Genomic DNA, 19409 nt, shown 5'->3' on the forward strand with positions numbered 1-19409 from the left:
TTTAAAAAATGTTATGCCAACGTCTGTACTCAGAGGAACTTTGGGATTAGAGTAATTCTAAAAGTCTTCCAAACTTTTATAGTGGTACATGTGAGATGCACTGAGAAGCTTCAAAAGACCTGTAAAGGAATATGCTTTTTATTTAGCTTGGGCATTTAATAAAAATATTAAAAATAAAATTAAATTCTAAGCCACAGGGAAGACAGCTACTCAATTATTACAGCATGCTGTGTTAGAGCATTTTATTTTTTATTTTGATCTTGAATTGCTGGCTATGGAGAGTTGAAGCATTAGATCTTCAACTGGCAAATACGTGAGTTGCTGACAATCAGGAAGCCTTGCTGATATCTGTTAGGAACATGAGTACTCATCCTCCTTTACTGTCAGACAGAGGAGAGGACATTAAGGACTTCTGTGGATTTGGCAGTGTGTTTTGCCCTTGGCAGAAACTTGCAGAAAAGCTTGAGGGGTTGTTGTGTTCTTTTATGTAATAATAATAATTTTAGATGTTAGACCTGAAGATTTGCAGCTGACCTTTTCTGAGAAATACCTGCTGCAACAGACAATGAGATCTCATTTAGAGTGGCTGTCAGCTTAGTGACTATGAGTTTAAAAATAAAGGGCTCTCCATATATCCTGGTACATCAGTGAGTGAAATAACAATAGTGGTATAAAAGGTCTTTTCTCTCTTCAATTGGAACTCATGAGCACAAAAATTTTTTATGACATTTTTCTGTCTTGCAGTGCCTCACTGACAAATACTCTTTGCATCATTGACCCTAGTAGCAGAACTTTGCCTAGGAATAATTATACATGTCTTCATCAATTATTTGCTAGGAGCAATGTTACCATTATAATGTAAATTAAATACATTATAAATGGATGTGAAATCACCTGGTATTTTGTACGAAGCAGTCCAACTTTTTGAGACTCCTGAAATGCAGCTGGTGATCAGGGTGGGCAGCTTTCCATTGCTTATGTTATGCTCTGTGCACAGTAAATGATACTGCAAATCATCTATTTTCCTTGCAGAAGGAGTTAATCTAAAATCCCAGAACAGAGAACAAATCTAGGAGCATGTCAGATGACAAGTCTCGTTTATCTTGGAATTATTTTGCAAATGGTCTTTTTTCTGTTGATGCTTATTGCAATTCTAAGTTAGTTTTAGATTAATTTTCTTTAAAACTAAATTCTGTGTGTATCTTTAACACATGCCTTAGTCTAATTATATTAAATAGCAGTGTATTTATGTTGTATCATGATCATCTTTTAAAACAACCATGTATCAAATTTTAAGGTAATCTTGAGAACTTGAACTCTGCATTTTGTAATATTTTAATGCAGTCTTTTTCCTGTCAATAACATAACTGCAGTTGTTGCCCATAATAAATACAAAACTGTTGTACTGTAAATATTTATAATTTGTAAATTCATAAATAGAAAAAGTTATAGTAATGGAAATAAAGATGATTGATGTTTTCCTCAAATCCAGATACTTGGGGAAATGGTAAAGTATTGTTTTAAATTGGAAACTTCCTCTAATGTGTTGTGTCTCTGTGGAAAAAAAAGTAGGTTTTTAACTGAGCCGTCAGGTCTAACACTGCTTCATGCTGCAAAACAAGGTTCTCACCCTCTCCTCCTCTGTTGCCTTATTTCACAACAGTGAAAGTCAACTCTGAAGAGAATAAGGCTATTTTGGATGATTTTCAGAGAAGAGATCAAATCAAGGTCTCTCTGGTTTATAGGTTATGGCACACATTTTCTACTGAAAATGTCTCTGCTGGTAGTGAATATTTGGAAAAAATGAATCAGGCTGTCTTGTTGCTACAAGACTGTGGTAGTGAGGAGTCCATGTTACTGCTGGTAGGGCAAAATATTACTTATTATGTGAAGATAGTTATGTAATGATTCAGGGTTGGGTTTCTGGCTTTGGTTTGGCACTTTTTTCCCCTCATTTCTCTCTTGTAATCTTCTTTTCTACCCTGAGAACATTTTCTCTTGATGAGACTATTTACTTCTGTGCATTTTGCTAGATTTCCAGTGGCTGCCTTTCAGGCAAACAGGAATTATTAAAGTAGACATTTTAAGAGACAGCACAATTCAAGTAACACCCATTAAGTGCCTTAACAACTTTTACAAGTATGAATCTTTGAAGCATCTCGAGCGAAATGAGGACTGACACGGAGTACTGCTAGCCTGCTGTACATTAAAAAATCAGAAGCACAGGGAGTTTAAACTCCTTGTTCAAAGCCACATGAACTAATTGGTAATAGCACAGATCTGAAAGTCAGGTCTTCAGATTTTTTAGTTGGCCTTTCTGGTTCTCCAGACTGGTTTTTTTCCTTTAGACTGGAGTCACAGCAGTTTGGCTCAGCATTATGGTGCTCCTGATGGCCAGACACTTTAATGTGATACTGGAAGTAATAAAATCCAAAGCAAGTTTGGGGAGGTTGTTAATCTGAATGAAGCAAGTTTAAGAACACAATTTTTATTCCTGGAAAATACTTTTATGTCTGTAATGTATGTAGAATTTGATTTACAAAAATTTGATTTTCCCCTTATATCAGGACAATATGTAATGGAACACTGCAACTGAAGGTTAAGCATCTGATTGTAATTTGTTCTCTGGCAGGTTTAGACAAGGATCTGGTGGTCGTTCCCTGACAAATGGAGAACTATTTCCAAGCAGAGGCATATAACCTTGATAAGGTTTTAGATGAATTTGAGCAAAACGAAGGTGAGTCATTTTGAACAGGATTGTAGAGGCACATCAGATGTCTTCTACAGAGAATCGTATAGAAGAGGGGGAGATCTGTGATACCCTTTGTGGGTCTGAGTTGCAAATTAATCTCAGAATTTACAAAACACATCTGTTAATTTTGCATGGTATGTCTTCAGCATTTCTTAGTAGCATTCTATTCCGCTTCCATTCACCTTGTTTACCTTTGTAAGATTTCTTACTCTTTTAAAAGCAAATGTGCTGTATATTTTTAAAGAAAGGTTTTATGAAGCTTAATCTTAGTAGCAATATTTAAATCATTTATTTTAAACAAATCAAGCAAAACTTATTTTAAGTCTCTTTTGCAGAAATGTTTTATTAGGTCACATAAATCATATAATGAAGGTTATCATGTTCAAAGCACTAAATTTTTTTACTTAGTCTAATTGGTAATTCTTTGCTGTCAAGGAAGTTGAACTGTTCATTTTATGAGGGTGAGAATCTTTCTAGGCACTTCTAGCTGTCTGAAATATATTAATCAATACTTTAAAGTTGCTTTTGCAAATTCAACCTGATACTAATTGGGGTAGCTCTAAACTTCTTGAGTTCCAAAAGCATTATGGAATTACACTACTGATGGTTAACCAAGGATGTTGGTTATGGCAGGTGAGCTTCATTTTTGTGCCTGTATTTGAACACTTCTGCATTTGTATTTGAGACATTCTATGCAGCAGGATTAATAGAACCTATAGCTTTAATATGACAGTAAGTTTTCTTGTTTAAACCCTTTTTTAGATGCCGCTGTTTCACCTACTCTGCTGGGTGCAAAGTGGAATCAGATTCTAGATCCACCTTCTCGTCACCTGTCATTCAACTCGACTGTGGCCAACGTGAACGAAGCTACAACTCCTAATGAATGTCAGCAGAGATTAAAGTCTTTCTCCTTGTCCCACTCAGTGACTACACCAACAGGAGGAGGAGATCACTGTGCTAATGGAAAGGATTTTAGCATAAGCCCAGAGACCCCAGTCATGTGGATTGACGATCAGGCAGCAGCAGATGATCAGTTGATTAAAAGAAATAGTAATCGGGATGATCAGTGTAACTCTGTGGAAGCAGGAGAAAAGAAATGTGGAAACACAGCTTGCTTGCCAGAGGAGAAAAGTGTGCTAGTGGTGGCAGTCATGCACAACTGTGACAGAAGAACACTACAAAGTGGTGATGTGGTGGATTGTACAAATTACAACAGTCAGTCCCTAATGGACTCTATTAGCTTTACACTGGATAATGAAAACCGACAGAGTGACCAGTTTAGCGTTACTGTAAATGGATCCACAGAAAAGGATATTGATACAGAAAAGCAAGTAAACAGGCTGTGCACTGAAGATGACTCTGTAAGTCATTTGATTAATGCTTCATCTGAAAGCCTGACCGCTGCATGCCCCTCCTCTCGATTAAAGGAGGATTTTAATATGAGTAAAGATTTGCTGTTTTCAGAAGCTACAACTGCAGGGATCAATGCAGTGACTCTCTTGCAGAGACCAGCTGATGGTACTGCTAAAATGCAAGAAAATTGTGCGTCAGTTGAAAATTTCACTAGTAAAGCCATTCCTCAGAGAGCAGATCTAGAAGCTAAAAACTCTTCTGGTTCCAGTAGTGGAAGCTTAATTGTAGAACAGGAAACAACTGAGCAGTTGCAGTCTAGGCTATCTGGGCTCACCGAAACCTGTCAACCTAACGTGGCTGGAAGTGGCAATTACAAGGAATGTGTTGCAGAGGATGTTAGTGCCACTGAAAGCGAAGTCATTGAATGTGATAAAAATCTCGGCACAACGGAATTGCACAGCATGGCAGAATGTTACCCTGAATCTCAGGAGATGACTAATTGGGAGCTGACAAAGTTGAATGAGATGAATAATAAGCAAACTCTAGGAGAGAATGAAAGACTTTTGCAGACCAAACAGCCTGATGATGCATGTGGGAATAGCAGAGAAGATGAAGATGGGGTACTGGAGGCAGGCATAGACTTAAAAGGGTCTGATACAGATGAGCTTGGAGTGTCCAGGCTCTCTGATGTGATGGCTACATCAGCAGCAAGCTCTCTGTCTAATGGTTGTGATTCCTATGGAATGCAGAACCCAGTTGTTGCTCATGTTCCAAAGACTTTACCCTCCAAGGAAGACTCGGTAACAGAGGAAAAGGAGATTGAGGAGAGCAAGTCAGAATGTTACACTAATGTTTATGAACAGAGAGGAAATGAGACCACAGAAGGGAGTGGTCTTATTTTAAACAGCACTGGTGACCACATAAAGAAAAATTATTTGCATAATCTTTGTAGTCAGGTTTCATCCATGCAAGGGCAGACTTCACCAAAACCAGTGACTAACCTGCAATATATCAGTGTTCCTTTTGGTGGTGCAAGACCTAAGCAGCCCACAAATCTGAAACTGCAGATTCCGAAGCCATTGTCGGACCACTTACAAAATGATGTTATTCCCCCAAATTGTGGAGGTAATAGTAAAAACAAAAATGTCTTTGGTAAGACACAGTTAGGGGATACAGCAGACATGTTTCCTGGTGAAACATCTTCAAATGCCTCTGGTACTGGTTCTAATGGGGAACATTTGGACGAGTATGAATCTGGAGTCTCTAATAGTTCGTGCCTTGCAGCAGCCCCAGATAGTCCAGATAATGATCTCAGAGCTGGTCAGTTTGGAGCTCCAGCCAGAAAGCCTTTTACAACTTTGGGTGAGGTTGCTCCAGTGTGGGTTCCAGATTCTCAAGCACCAAACTGTATGAAATGTGAGGCCAGATTTACATTCACCAAAAGAAGGCACCATTGCAGAGCCTGTGGGAAGGTAAGTTCATCTTTTGTGAATAAGTTCAAAGCACCCTTTTTTCCCTGATACTGCATAACATCGCATCAGAGGGCTTGCTAAGCTACTGGATATAGTTACCTGTGGCATCTCTTACTAAAAAGCTGTGTCTGAGTGAAGCAGAAATGGGAATTTCTGAGCTGTGATCTATTTAGGGTGACAATAAAGAATAACTAATTGTTCTTAGTCTAAATGAGCAGTTGTATTTGTTGATTGCAGTGATCATCATCCTTGGGTTTATGTCAGAGCTCTTATAAAATGACTAAGTGCAGGAAACTGCTTTACAGAAATTACTGCATCAATAATCCCATTAAAGTTACTGAAACAAACTTGTGCATTGGGAGTGGGCTGTTGGTTTGCTGGCATTCCTGCTGGTTTACATGGCTGATCAGCTCAGTTCTTCTCAGTCTTCTTTGCTATTCTCATATTGCTTACATTATTTTAAATAGTGCTATCATGTTTTTAAACATTTGCTCCTGGGGAAAAAAAAAAGTGGTTAACTGTAACTTGGTGTATATCCACATGGTGAGAAATGTCATAATGAAGACAATTAAAGCATAATTTCTATATCACTTTTTCTTGTGTAAGAAATACTTAACTGTTGAGGGTGTTTTAAAATTTTATGTATGTCATCTAGGTGAACTCAGATTCTTATGTGATGAGTTTATAGTAAATTATTAACTTTTAAAGTATTTCCAAATATCTTTTATGGAAATGCATGTCAGTGACATAAATAGGAACTCAGGGAAAAAATAAATGATGATTCAAAAGCAGTTAACTAACACTGTTCTCAATTAGGTATTAATGAATATTGTAAAAAGGAATACTAAAACCAGTGAGAACTAGAATAAAGATTTGGTTCAGCCATTATGCCAACTGGCTCTGGAAGCAGCCCAGCAGAACCCCAAGGCTTGCTCCTGTGAGATGGAACACATGTCCCTTTTGTCCCTTAAGGAACCAGAATGCACAGCACTCAGTCTCTCACTGGAGAAGTGCTGAGCAGTCTTTCCCAGGACACTTCTAAAAGCTAAGCAGACATTTCCTTGTGCATTGCTCCAGGACGTCCAGTTGGTTCTGCCCATCCTGTTGCAGCTTGGCTGCAGTGAAAGTCCTGATGTGGAGCCAATAACCACAGGTGATCAATGAGCATCACATAAAGCACATACCTGCCTTCAGTGTACTCACATAAAGTGCTTTTGGGTTATTTCAGGGGCCTCATTCTTCTCATGGCAGTTAAGAAGAATCTGTAAGTCATGGAAGTTAAAGAACTGTCCATGATTTTAGCTTTGATGTTTAACTTATACTGTTATTTAGGTAATTTTTTTTTTCAGTTGAACAAACATGACTTCAATTTTCATGTGCAGTAAAATTTTCTACTTACTTTTGTGTTTTAAACAAGTTTATTGCTTGGATTTAATTGCTTCTCTGTAATGACTGAAACCCTGAATTGCACAAATGCAGAAAATTAAAGTATCTGTAAATGGATAAAGCATGCAATGATGGAACAAGGCCCAAAATTTCTTTGTGTTTTTTCTTTTTACATTCCTCTGACAAACCTTGAGAAGAACCACCAGTGCCAGTGGGGTTTTTTGATTATATGTGGGAAATGGATAAAATAAAAAAAATCCCTTTGTTCAGTAGACAAACTGACTCAGTAGACTTAGAATGGATTGTTTTTAGAAACTTTTGTTAGCAAATGTTTGTCTGGACCAAATTTGCACAAGTGCAACCAAAAGATGTGGCAGAAAGGACTCATTAATAAATGCTAAGGTTCACTGTAAGTCAAATAATACTTAGCACTTACTGCAAATTGCTTTACAGCCTTAATTCCTGTAAAGATTCTGGGCAGAGAGAGACCAGAGCTTTGACAGACAAGCTCTGATGAATGTGGCTGCAGTGGCTTGAGAAATCCCAGTTCTCAGCTGTCTGCTCCTGCTTTCTGGTCACCAGCCCCAGCCCCAGAGCAAGTCCTGTGAACCATGCATGGTGTAGGTAACTACTGAACCACAGGGATGCTTCCACTGTTAAATGTCTGAATCGCACTGAAAGAACTGGGGAGACAACATCTTGAGCTCTTTCAGTTATTTGTTTCTAAAGGAAGCCATGGGATTAAATATTTTGAACACAAGCTTTAGCACAACAGTTTCCTTTTAAGCTTTATTAGCATCATGACAAATCATTTTTGTAGGGGTGAATGTATCTGTTTCATTTGGGATTAAACACTGCATTTAAAAATAGTTGAGTGGCAACTGGGAAGTCTGTCAGGGTTTTTAATTTGAGAATAATAATTGCAGAGTTAATGGATGATATGAACCATTTGGATTGATAGAAACGAATATACTTCCAGTAAATTCTGAGGTAAAATTAAGAACCCAGTGAATGTGTGTGAACACATTTATAAATTATATGTTATGTATTACGTACATTCTGTTGTCAGATAAAATTATCACCCTTGATGGGAAAACCAGAAAATTTTTATGCAATCTTTTTTATTGACAACCAAAACTATATTTTTCCACTAAAATATTAAAAAAAAAATCAGCAATTCCCCTAGCAACTAATGCTTTAACAACTCCTAGTGAACCTGAAAACCCTTGTAACATAAAAAATTGCTTTCACACTGCTCTGTTGTTTTTTTATAGCATGATGTACTGAGATAATGACTTTGTGATTGTTAATAACAAGTCTGACTTGTCAGTTGTGCTGGATTGCATTCTCTGCTTTACTGCTGCTCAAGGCTGATGCAGCCTGAGAGAGGAGGTGGGGATATTCTGTCATTGCTTCTGTTTTCTCTTTTAATATTTAAGTCATTGCATTTGGGAGCTTTCATGAATGCACAATGTGTTGTTTGAAAAATGGTCCTAAATTAGATATTAATTTGTGTTGGGCCTCCATTTATGGTTGATGACATTGATTTTTCCATGTTCGATGCTGAATGAACTTTTGACTGGGAAGTTTCTCCCAGAGAACTGAAATGATGACAAATGTCTCTGAAATACACTGTGATGGTGTTATTAATATTCCCTAGAATACCTGTAAATTGGGTTGAGATGTGCATGCAGAAATCAGATTTTCCAAGTATATTTACTTTGCTTTTTTAAAGGTTTTCACAGATGTGAAAGGGTGGATTTTATTTTTGCATTAAAATTCTAGTGTATGCTTAATTATATTTTGTTTTTGAAATGTTTGAGTTCTCATAATTAGAAAACATTAAGTCTGGTTCTAATGAGACAAGGCTGAACTTTCTGCACATTTGATTTTCAACTCTCATATTGAGTTCAGAACCTATATTTGCTTATTTAAACAGTTGCCACTAAAAACCTGCAAGTAACAGGCTGCAAAGTAGTCATAATTTGGTGTGATCTTTAACTTGGTTGAAATTTAATTAGGCTTAAACATATTTATATGTAAGAATCCTATGTAGCTTCTTGTTTATATTACAGAAATAATGCTGCTGGAGTGGTGGAGTGGTTTTTTTTCATTTAAAAAGTGTTATAGATCATAATAATGCATAGGGAATTGCAGAGATAATATCCACCCATAATTAAATTTTGAAATTCTCTCTTGATATCTGAACTCATTTGTTAGGCAGCTGCTGCTGTTTCTAGATCTCCTGAATGTGACATTACCTTTCTGCAGGAAATGGATGTTCATCAGTATCTTCACATCACCTGAAAAATAACCCTGAGGAACTACTGTTTAGTTTTGTTTTTTCTTTTTAAATAAAGGCAATATAATTATTTAAAACAAATAAGAAATCATTAGGGCATATGTACTGCAGGATTTTGAGAAGGCAGTTACTATTGTAGCATAATATCTGCATGCAAGTGTGTTTTGGTGCACAAGCCACACTCATGTTTCATGGTTCTGCTTGTCTGGAGGAACAAGCTGTCCTGCCCAGGACTGGGGAGTTTTTAGAGCTGGTTCAGGGCAGAGGGAGCAGCACTACAGCTGCATCTCCACAGTACTTTGTGCTCCCTGGGCTTTGCCCCAGGCCCTTTTGCAGCTAGGGTGCACATAATGCAGTTCTTGTGTTTTCCCTATTGTTGTGATGCTGTGGTGTTTGTATTCATGTCAAAATGAGGTTTTTTATAGAAATGGAGCAAGATTTTCTTGCAGTACTAATGTCATTCAGCTTTCTTAAATGTCTTGGTTTATATGTTAAACATTTAAAACATTTTGATAATCACTGTTCCTCATCAACCCAGGAACAGCTTGCTAGATATGAAGAGATTAAACAGCTGGAGTTGCTGATATAGAATCACGGAATTATTTAGGTTGGAAAAAACCTCTTGAGACCATCAAGTCCAGCCTATGACTGATCACCACCCTGTCAACCAGACCATGGCACTGAGTGCCACATCCAGTCTTTCCTTGAACACCTCCAGGGACAGTGACTCCAGCACCTCTGTGGGCAGCCCATTCCAGTGTTTAATCACCCCTTCTGTGAAGAAATTCCTCCTGATGTCCAAAAAATTCCTTCTAATGTCCAATTCCATGTAGATGAATTGTGCTGCTGCAAAGAGTTAATTAAGTTTGAATTCATCTGTGCCATAGCAGTCCCTTATATATGTAATACTTGTGCATTGAATTCCTATTTCATTCTAGAAGTACTCATGCTTTTTCTAAGACTGAAATTAATTCCCAAGTTGTTAATTCTGTGAGGGATTGTAATGTGGTAGATATTTATTACCCCCACTGTCATTTATGCCAAACAATACAGTGCAGTATCAGGACAAAATGCATTTATGTGTTCCACAAAATAATTATCAGGGTAAGTAGTACAGGCACCCTGCCTAGGTATTGGTCACTGTGGCTTTAATGGGTGTGGTGGTTTTAAAACACTAGCTAAAAATCACCACACAACTTACTCATCTCTTGCTGTGAGATATGGATTAGGAGAAGGGCAAAACAGGCTCAAAACTTAAAATGAATAAAGAAAGTTTATTAATAGAACTACAAGAATAAGAAACCAGAATAAAGCCTCCAGCAACCCTTCCTCCCCACCATCCAACCTTTTCCTTGTTCAACTAACAACACAGAGACAAAACTTAGTGGTTAAAGCAGTCCCAACTTTGCAATCGTCTTTTCATCAGTCTTTGTAGAGAAAGGAGTTCTCTTTTGTCATTTCGTGGAAAGTTCTCCATGAGAAAACTTTTCTTAATGGCTTTTCATTTCCCTGATGCCAGCCGTCTGGAAAACTCTGCCATCAGGCCCTCCTCTCATTTCACACCACTCTGAGGTGTGTTCATGGGCCATGAACTCAAGGGGGGTCATTTTAAGGATGGGTTATTCAAAGGCAAAGGTTCTCTTCGTCTCTCTGTGTGATCCTCTCTGGGAATAGAGGTTTTCTCTTTTCCTCCTTGGGGCCAAGGGTCTTCATCAGCTCTCACTTCTCTCTCTCTGTTCCAGCATTTCATGGGATCACAACTACTCCACCATCTGCTCAGCTTCATCAATGGCTACCTTTTTTCAGATCTACACTTTTAAATACTTCATGCCCCCCCAAATACTCTTTAATGAATTAAATGAGTTTTTCAGAACATTGGTATCCATCTCCATGGCCTTAACAAAAGAGTATTTTGGCTGATTAAAGCATCTCCTCATTCTCTTCTCATCTGAGGCTTGATTCCTTCTTTCACTGACTTTGATGTCTCTTTACATGTGAATCACTCGCTTTCCTCTCTCTGGAAAAAGGATTAAATCTGCAGGTCTCATCTGGGTAGTAAAAGGGTTAAAATGTTGCTCAAGCCGTGGCTGGGTATTCGTGGTGTCGGATTTCAGCTCGGCAGGGCTGGAAAAGCAGCGGACTCGGTTTTTTTCAGCCTGGGGCTGTCTGTGTGGGCCGTGGGGCGAGCAGCGGTGGCCCGCCCCAGCCCAGCGCTGGGCCAAGGGAGAGCCCGGCCCTGCCTGGGACTGGGAAAGCCTCTCAGTCTCTGTCCCCTGCCCAGGAGCCGCTGGAGCCCGGCTCTGTTACCTTTCAAAGCCAGAAACAAAGAGAACCAGAAACTCCCGGGCTTAGGTTTAAAAGGTGGTATTCACAGGGTTGATCTCAGTTCTCTATGGTGAACAACAATGTCAATTCTCAGAATTGGCCAGCTATTGGCCAGGTCTCAAGCACAGAAGAAACTCCCAGCAGCCTCCAGCAGCTTCTCTCAGAACCTTAACTTCGGTGTTTTCTGCTTTTCTTCCCTAAATGCCAAACCATCATAATAGGAAATTACTGATTTTTTTACCTCTATATTTTGCTTTTCAAGAGCTTTGCAGGCACTCAGTTGTCCAGATCCATAAGTTTGTCCCATGTCTGTGCACACCCCTGAGCAGTTTTCCCTGTGTTCCAGGTGTTTTGTGCCGCATGCTGTAGCCTGAAGTGCAAGCTGCTGTACATGGACCGAAAGGAAGCCAGAGTGTGTGTGATCTGCCACTCAGTGCTGATGAATGGTGAGTGGGGAGGGAACCTGAGATGTGGCACTTCACTTGCTTTTTAAATGAGGGCATTTAAAAAGAAAAATATCAAAATACTTCATTTGTATTGGTAAGTATTCTGAAACAGTAAAGTTGCTTGAGAGGCTGGTGTGGAATCTCTGTGAAGAGTAGAAAAACTGGTAAGGTTGCAGTGAGCTTGAAAGCTTTCATTTGGGAGTGGTCTACCAGGATTGCAAAAATTGTGACTGTTGGGGATTTTTTGCTGCTGCTTCAGAAGTGTGCTCTGTATCCTTTGTTGCCTGAGTAGATAACCTGCTACACATTTAGATGGAATTGCCAAAGAGTACAGTAATGCAGTTGTGCCTGTTCTAGATTATGTGCTATATGAGATTGAGAAAGTAGTATTTATCCACAAATTAATCAGCTCCTCTTCTTAACTCCTTGGTGGTAAGAGTAGGAGTCTTGTCTAAATACAGGTCCACAAATGTGGATGGCTGAGCTTAGATTGTTACTTTAACACATCCCTGGAGAGTGTCGAACCCAGGGTGGTGCTGTGGCTAAAAGCCTGGTGAGAACATGGGAGAGGTCACAAGTAGTTCTGAAGTTAACATGTAGAACTGATAGGAAATTCTATCACCTCTGCTTGGTGTAAGGAAAGACTCTGGTTTTGACCAGCGGGCTGTGGAATGTATTTTGTGTGTTGTTCTTTATTGAAGTAACACTTTAGAGCTATGCTATAAATATGGGCAAACACAGAGCACTCTCTCGAGGCTTTTGAAAATCTCCAGAACTTCCCACCCTGGTAGTTACCTGTGGGTGATGATTTGTCCAGCTGAGTTGTGCCCATGACACTGAGACAGCTGCTGCTGGAAGAGTCAATGCTCAGTTTTTCTGTCTTGAATTGAGAAGGCAGAGAAATTGGATTAGGTTGAGAGAGGACCCATGTGAGTGCTTAAATCATGAGATAACCTGTCTCATCGTGAGAAATTCCAGGCATTTGGGCTTATTAGTGGGAAGGTGAATGGGTGTCTTGGTCCTGGGGTATAAATATATATCTAGATTACTGAAACTTGATGCCAGAATTGAATTCAGTGGTAGAGGCAAGTCTGACAGGTGCATTCTAACATGTAAAAGGAAGAATGAGAAGTCAGACAAATTCAGGCTCTAAATGCAAACTTTTAACTGCTAGGATAACTGTTCAATAATTATCAGGATGGTTTATCATGGAATTTCCATTGCTGCAATTGTATAGCTAAACTTTGGAGACTTTTAGCAAAGATTCTACCAAGGATTAGGAAAATTGTGGTTTATGTCAGCATCACACAAAGTAATTTTGGCAGTATCTTTATGTATTACTGCATAGTGGATTATTTAGGCTGTTTTCAGAAAGATCTCTTACTATGGTGAACATCTAAACTAAAACACTAAACTTATGGTCATAGCTTTATTTTTTTTCCAAAGTTGAGTACTGGGTCAGGTTTGGTTGAAAGTAACTGAGTGCTTAGTCTTGAGATGAGAATATAAAATTAGTAGGCAGTATCTGTTACTAAACAGGAATATAATTTTCTCAGAAAAAAATTCAAAAAGATGAAATGTTTCAAAAATATTAAACATTAATTGGTGTGCAGTGCTAGGTCTTAGTTATTAATAATTCTTACTCTAGGCCAAATGTGTAAGGTGACAGGAAATTTTAAGTTATAATATCTAGAAATGAAAAACGAGTCCCAGTAATGATGCTGAAGAGGTTCTAAACTGTTACATTTTGGGATGGAGAAATGAAAACATTTCAAGGTGTTCATTCAAGAACAAGGAATTACAAATACACTTAGCAAAAGACAGCTGGCTCTGTGGTGGTGAGTAGGATTAATTTTCATCTGGGGGAAGGGAAAAATCTGAAAATAGTTTGGTTGAAACCAAAGTGTTATTTTAAAAAGACATAATAAAACTGATCACATTATTATAATTTCATTTGAAAGTCTCTCTGTCCTGTGGCCAGGGCAGATGTACATTAATGGCAGAAAACAGTAACAACAGTGCCTGGTTCTCTCCAGGGCCAGTGCTGTGCTTGCCCTGTCTCCCTCTGTCCCTGTCCCTGCCTGCAGTGCTTCATGGTGATGCTCTGGGTTACTGGTTAGTTAACCTGTAGCCTGACTCTATCCCATCCCTCCTGATCCTTCCAGTTTCTTTGTCAGTGCAGGTTTTGGGGCTTTTGTCCCTGTCAGTGCAGCAGGTTAAGCATTAATCTTTGCATAGTCCTGGAAGCAGGGGTAAGAACTGTAAAAGTGGTTATAATTTCGTTTGATTGCTCAGTACCTGGTTTGTGTTTGACTGGGTGTGAGGGGAGGGTTGTGTGTTTTCTGGCATGTTTCCAGGGCCAGGTTGTGTGTTTCATCAATTTCCAATGCTGTTTTTAGTGTATTTTCAGTCGGTAGATATGCTGACTTGGCACTTTGCTCCATTTAAAGAAAGCTTCAAGACTGCTCTTTTACTTTTCTAATAAAGGAGCCCTGGACATGTATCTTTGTGCATTTTTAATACTCTGTTCTTTCAGGACTTTTACTATAACTGGTACAGGATTGCTGTTTAAAAAGTGCTTCGGTTCAAGTAATTTTCTCAACTGGAATGCCAATACCTTTTTCATTGACAAGCATCTCACTATTGGTTTTGCAGGTCAATTGGAGGAAGCAGGAGGGTTTATGTTCTGTTGAGTTCTGTTTGGGGTTTGGTTTTGGTTGGTTTTTTTGTTGTGGTTTTTTTTTTATCTTGTTATTTCCACCTTGGTTTTCTAGCAATTTGCAGCTGAAGGAACCCAAAGATGTACATGCTCTGAGAGCTCAGGTGCCATGATATTTATGCCTGACTCAGAGAATGCATTTATTTGTAGCACACTAATATGGCTGTGGATGCAAGCACACATAAGAATTTTCTGGCATCTTGGTACAAGCCTCCCTTAGAGGTCAAAAAGATGTAGCACTGTGGGGATAGCCTGGTTTACTCACCAGAGGAGATTTTCCTGTGATAGATTCTGTTGACAAGGAAGATTGACGTGGTTTTTTTGGCCAGTTAAGGCTCAAGTCATACCTTCCAAATTAATAACATAAAGGTTTTTTTACAGTTAAGAATAAAAGTTGTTGGTCTGTACACAACTGCCCTGGACACAAAGAAATGCAGGGTGCTTTTTATCATAAATGAAAGCTAAATCTGTTCAAGTATTCTGTGTGTTATGAAACATTTGTAGTAGGAATGTTTATTTCTCCATACATTGTGATATATATATGTATACACACATTGACTGTTTTCAGTTAAATCTTTGAAGAAGAAACAAAATGAAGCATGAGGAGCTAAGCATCGCTCAAGTCAAATGTATTGTAATCATTTTCAGAAAATACTTCTCTATGGACTTGTTGCATGGGGCCAGTGCAGTTTCTCCTTGTGCTTTTCTTGCTTAATTGCAGTCTCCTGGGCTGTTACATGAAGGGAATGCTCTTTGGGAAGTGCAGGGTCCATACTGAACAGCAGCTGAGAACTTAACACAGTGTTTTGGACTGTTAGATACCTTCCTCTGTGTTCATGGCTCTTGTTCTTTGTTTGCTTTAGCTCAAGCCTGGGAGAACATGATGAGTGCCTCAAGCCAGAGCCCTAACCCTAACAATCCCGCTGAATACTGTTCTACTATCCCTCCTTTGCAGCAGGCTCAGGCCTCGGGCGCCCTGAGCTCTCCGCCTCCCACTGTCATGGTACCTGTGGGAGTTCTAAAGCATCCTGGAGCAGAAGGTAAGAGCACTTCCTTTTTCTTTCAGTTTACCTGTAGTAAGAATTTGGAAAGAATATCTGCACTTCATTCTTTCAAATAATGGCTAATGCCAGTTGTGCTATTCCTGCTCTCTGTGGGGACATCAGGTTTTTCAGGACATATAAACTGTTCTCAGTGATTGTGTCTGTACGTGATGCTGCCATAGGGAATGCACTAGGTGATGTCTTAAGTTCCTTCCAGTCCACATTTTTATATTTATTTTTTCCATTTTTCTGTTTTATACTCAGATTTTCCAGTTTCCTAGCCAGTGTTGCTGTGAGATGTTAAACACTGTTTTGTTACATTCTCTCCAGTGGCTCAGCCTAGAGAACAAAGGCGTGTTTGGTTTGCTGATGGGATTTTACCCAATGGAGAAGTTGCTGATGCAGCAAAGCTGACAGTGGCTGGGACAACTTCCACAGGAACCTTAGCAGTGTCTCATGATCCATCAAAGCCCAACAACACTTTATCAGCAGAAGTAAGGGAATGTTTGGTGCTCAAAATCTTGCGTTTGCCTTGGTCATGAGTGGTGTATGAGTTGCTGTGGTGACTGCAGTGAGACTGGTATACGAAATGTGTTCAGGCTTGTCTTAGTATGTTGCATAGCAAGTGTTGTCCTTATTTAAATGTTTACAGAGTGGTGAAACAAACATATTTTAAAAAATGAAATGAAGATTTTTGGGGGCAGATCACTAAGAATGTTTGTTGTCTGTGTGGCTTCCAACTGTTCGGCTGTACAGCTGGTGTGTGAAGGATATTTGTGTAACAGATGCTTTAAAAAAGGTGAGTTGTGGTCAGTAAGGAGTTTGAAACAATAAGATTATTGTGGTGTGGATCAGAAGAATACTCTGTCACAAAATGATGTATGCAGGAAAGCGCAGATAAAATCTAACAATGTTGAGTCCACCATACCCCATGTAAGTGGAACTAAGACACTACAAAAAGTTCAAATGGGTATAGGTGCATTAAGGTTTTGTGAAGAAATGGGTGTGTGTGGTGCTAGAGAAGGGAGGTGCAGGCTCTAAGCAGATTTTCTAGCAGTAATTCACATACAGGAGTCATCACATGATCATGTATTGTTACAGAGCCAGATTACTTGGTGCTTCTGTTTCTCCAGCAGACACAGACTCCTTCACCTACATCTATAATAATTTAGCCAGCCAGCTCTTACATTTTTATCATTATTGTTGTTTTAATGTTGTCCTTCCTTGTTGTTTGCTTCTTGTAGACTGATAATGCCTCTGTATTCTCGGGAAATATAACTCAGGTTGGCAGTCCTGTTGGCAGCGCAATGAATCTGATTCCTGAAGATGGTCTTCCTCCAATTCTCATCTCCACTGGAGTAAAAGGAGGTGAGGGTATAAATTGGCAGCCAGCTTTTATGCTTACCAGATGCAATAACCTAATGGATACTGTGTTTATTTTAAAAATAAGATGCTGGCAGTGTGCTGAGTATTTGAAGGAATTCTCAGTAAGCACTCGTGGGTGAATATTGGGCCACTCCTTTGCACAGTTGGTCCCTATTTGCATCCAGGAAGAGCCCCACCTTGCAATGAAACTCCTGTAGCAAGTAAAACACGAAGCAAAAAATTAACTGCAGTCCAGAAACGTGCTAATTTCTTCACTAATCGGACTGTGGGGAATGTTTCACACAGAGATAGGTTTTAATTAGCCTTATGAATATTCATGATTCCCTTCTCTGAAATTCCGTTGGATCATGGGCTCTGTCTGAGGCATCCCCAAGCACTGTATTCAACAAAACTATTGCACATCTTGGCCCACAGTGCAGCTTTTAGTCATTGTGATGTCCCCTTATAGAGGATCCAAATGAAGGAAGCTTCAGAAAATTAAAAACTAATTTTTAAAATATTAGAAATGTGTATTTCTTTATGTAAAATTGCTTTCCACAGTCTGATTTATGACATCCTTTAATACATTCCTGGAATGAACTTACTTTCTCTTTTTTGGTTGTTCCTATTAGATATTTTGCTGGCGTGGGGCATTTCTAATGTTAAGCTGGAAGTAACATTATTAACTTTTATTTCAGTATAGTGCCAAAACCAAAATGTGAGCAGCATTTAATTTCAAAACAGATCTGTTCCATCCTGTGTTAGTTGTTCATGGTAGTCCAGGACTGATGCCCTTCTGCCTTACTGCGATTTAAGTAACAATTCCTAACTTCTTTGTCATTTGGGATTTCAGTTGACATTGTGACACATTTCTCAACCTGATTTCAGTTTTCTCCTCTAGCTGATACTGAAAAATAGTTATTTTCCTGAAACAAGCTGCACCTTTCTAAGGGGTATTCAGAGGCTATCTCATAAATTCTGTTGAAGTTTGAAAATACCAGCCCAGGAAACAATCAAACCAGCAATACTTAAATGTTTGCTTAAAAGGTCAAAACAGTAAAAAGAATTAGAATTGGGGTTATCTGATTATAATGTAGAGTCTGCACCAGTAATTTATGGATTTCATTGTGTTTGTTTCTTTTGTAGACTATGCTGTGGAAGAGAGACCTTCTCAGATCTCTGTCATGCAGCAGCTGGAGGATGGTGGCCCTGACCCTCTAGTATTTGTTTTAAATGCTAATTTGCTGTCCATGGTAAAAATAGTAAATTGTAAGTGTTTATTATTAAATAAGTCGTAGTCTATGAGAGGAGAAATGTTATCTAGATTATTAGTAGGAACAGCAGCATTTTTATTAGGTAGGATAGTCTCTGAAAACGTGTACAGGTTGAAAATTTTGTACTGAGCCATATTAAGTAGCAAAAAGCCCTTTTCTGGTGATTTAGGTATCAAAACAGATAATTTTGTGTAGAAAATATAAACTGGATTGATGGAGGCTCCAGTCTTATGTTTGGAGATCAGTGTCCCCTGTAGAGCTTAGTAGGGCAGGGTATTTTATTACCCACTTTCCTTTGGTTGCTTTGCTTATTCCCCTGTCATCCCATTCTGGAAAAAGCAGATGGGATCCCATAATACTGCAGAGGTTCCATTCCCCTGTGTATGTCTTCTGTCCCTTTCTGTCCCGTGCCTCTGTGTACCTGTGCTGAGGAAGGAGTGGGGAAGCAGACTCAGCTGATTTCTGCTGGATAGGAATATGATGGAGAAATTGGGAAGGACAGTTTTTTGTATTAAAAAATTGTTTATAAACCTTGCAGCATCTCCTAGATTGCAGTAAAATGTTTTACATATGAATAAAAAGGTAATATATTACAGACACAGGTTTTAATTCAACACCTTAGTATTCTCAAGAAATGAAGCTCAGAGCATGTGTTGTTATTAACATTCCTGTGAAGCAGAAAAACACAGTGAGGTCTCATGGAGACACCTGGCATCCAGCTCTCCATATTGAGAGAGCTATCACTGTTGGAAATTGTTTTAGCAGTCAGGATAGTGGTACACACAGCCAGCAGCCTGGCCTGTTCCCTGGCTCCTTCATTCACATTTAAATCCTGTCCTTTCATTTGAATATAGAAACTGCTAAAAGTCTGCTCTGTGGTGTTAATCCCAAGATCTGACTGGGAGCTGTAATACTCTGGCTCTTCCTTAGCTGTAAACTGGGAATTATTGAGCTGCTCTTGTTTTGGATGTG

At 39.0% G+C, this 19409-nt stretch overlaps 1 protein-coding gene across 3 annotated transcripts in view; it reads left to right on the plus strand.

Annotated features, from left to right (window-relative positions):
- The window catches only part of ZFYVE9 (zinc finger FYVE-type containing 9), a 57223-nt gene that overhangs the window by 18614 nt on the left and 19200 nt on the right, over window positions 1–19409 (plus strand). For all 3 annotated transcript variants that reach the window (XM_023932412.2, XM_086842086.1, XM_086842085.1), the window contains exons 3-9: window positions 2633–2737; window positions 3515–5577; window positions 11937–12036; window positions 15619–15795; window positions 16129–16292; window positions 17043–17166; window positions 18310–18432. In XM_023932412.2, coding sequence (XP_023788180.1) covers window positions 2668–2737; window positions 3515–5577; window positions 11937–12036; window positions 15619–15795; window positions 16129–16292; window positions 17043–17166; window positions 18310–18432 — 2821 coding nt within the window. In that variant the 5' untranslated portion in view covers window positions 2633–2667. The remainder of the gene's footprint in view (window positions 1–2632; window positions 2738–3514; window positions 5578–11936; window positions 12037–15618; window positions 15796–16128; window positions 16293–17042; window positions 17167–18309; window positions 18433–19409) is intronic.

Source organism: Cyanistes caeruleus, chromosome 9 (assembly GCF_971803275.1).
Source record: "Cyanistes caeruleus chromosome 9, bCyaCae1.hap1.1, whole genome shotgun sequence".
NCBI lineage: Eukaryota > Metazoa > Chordata > Aves > Passeriformes > Paridae > Cyanistes > Cyanistes caeruleus.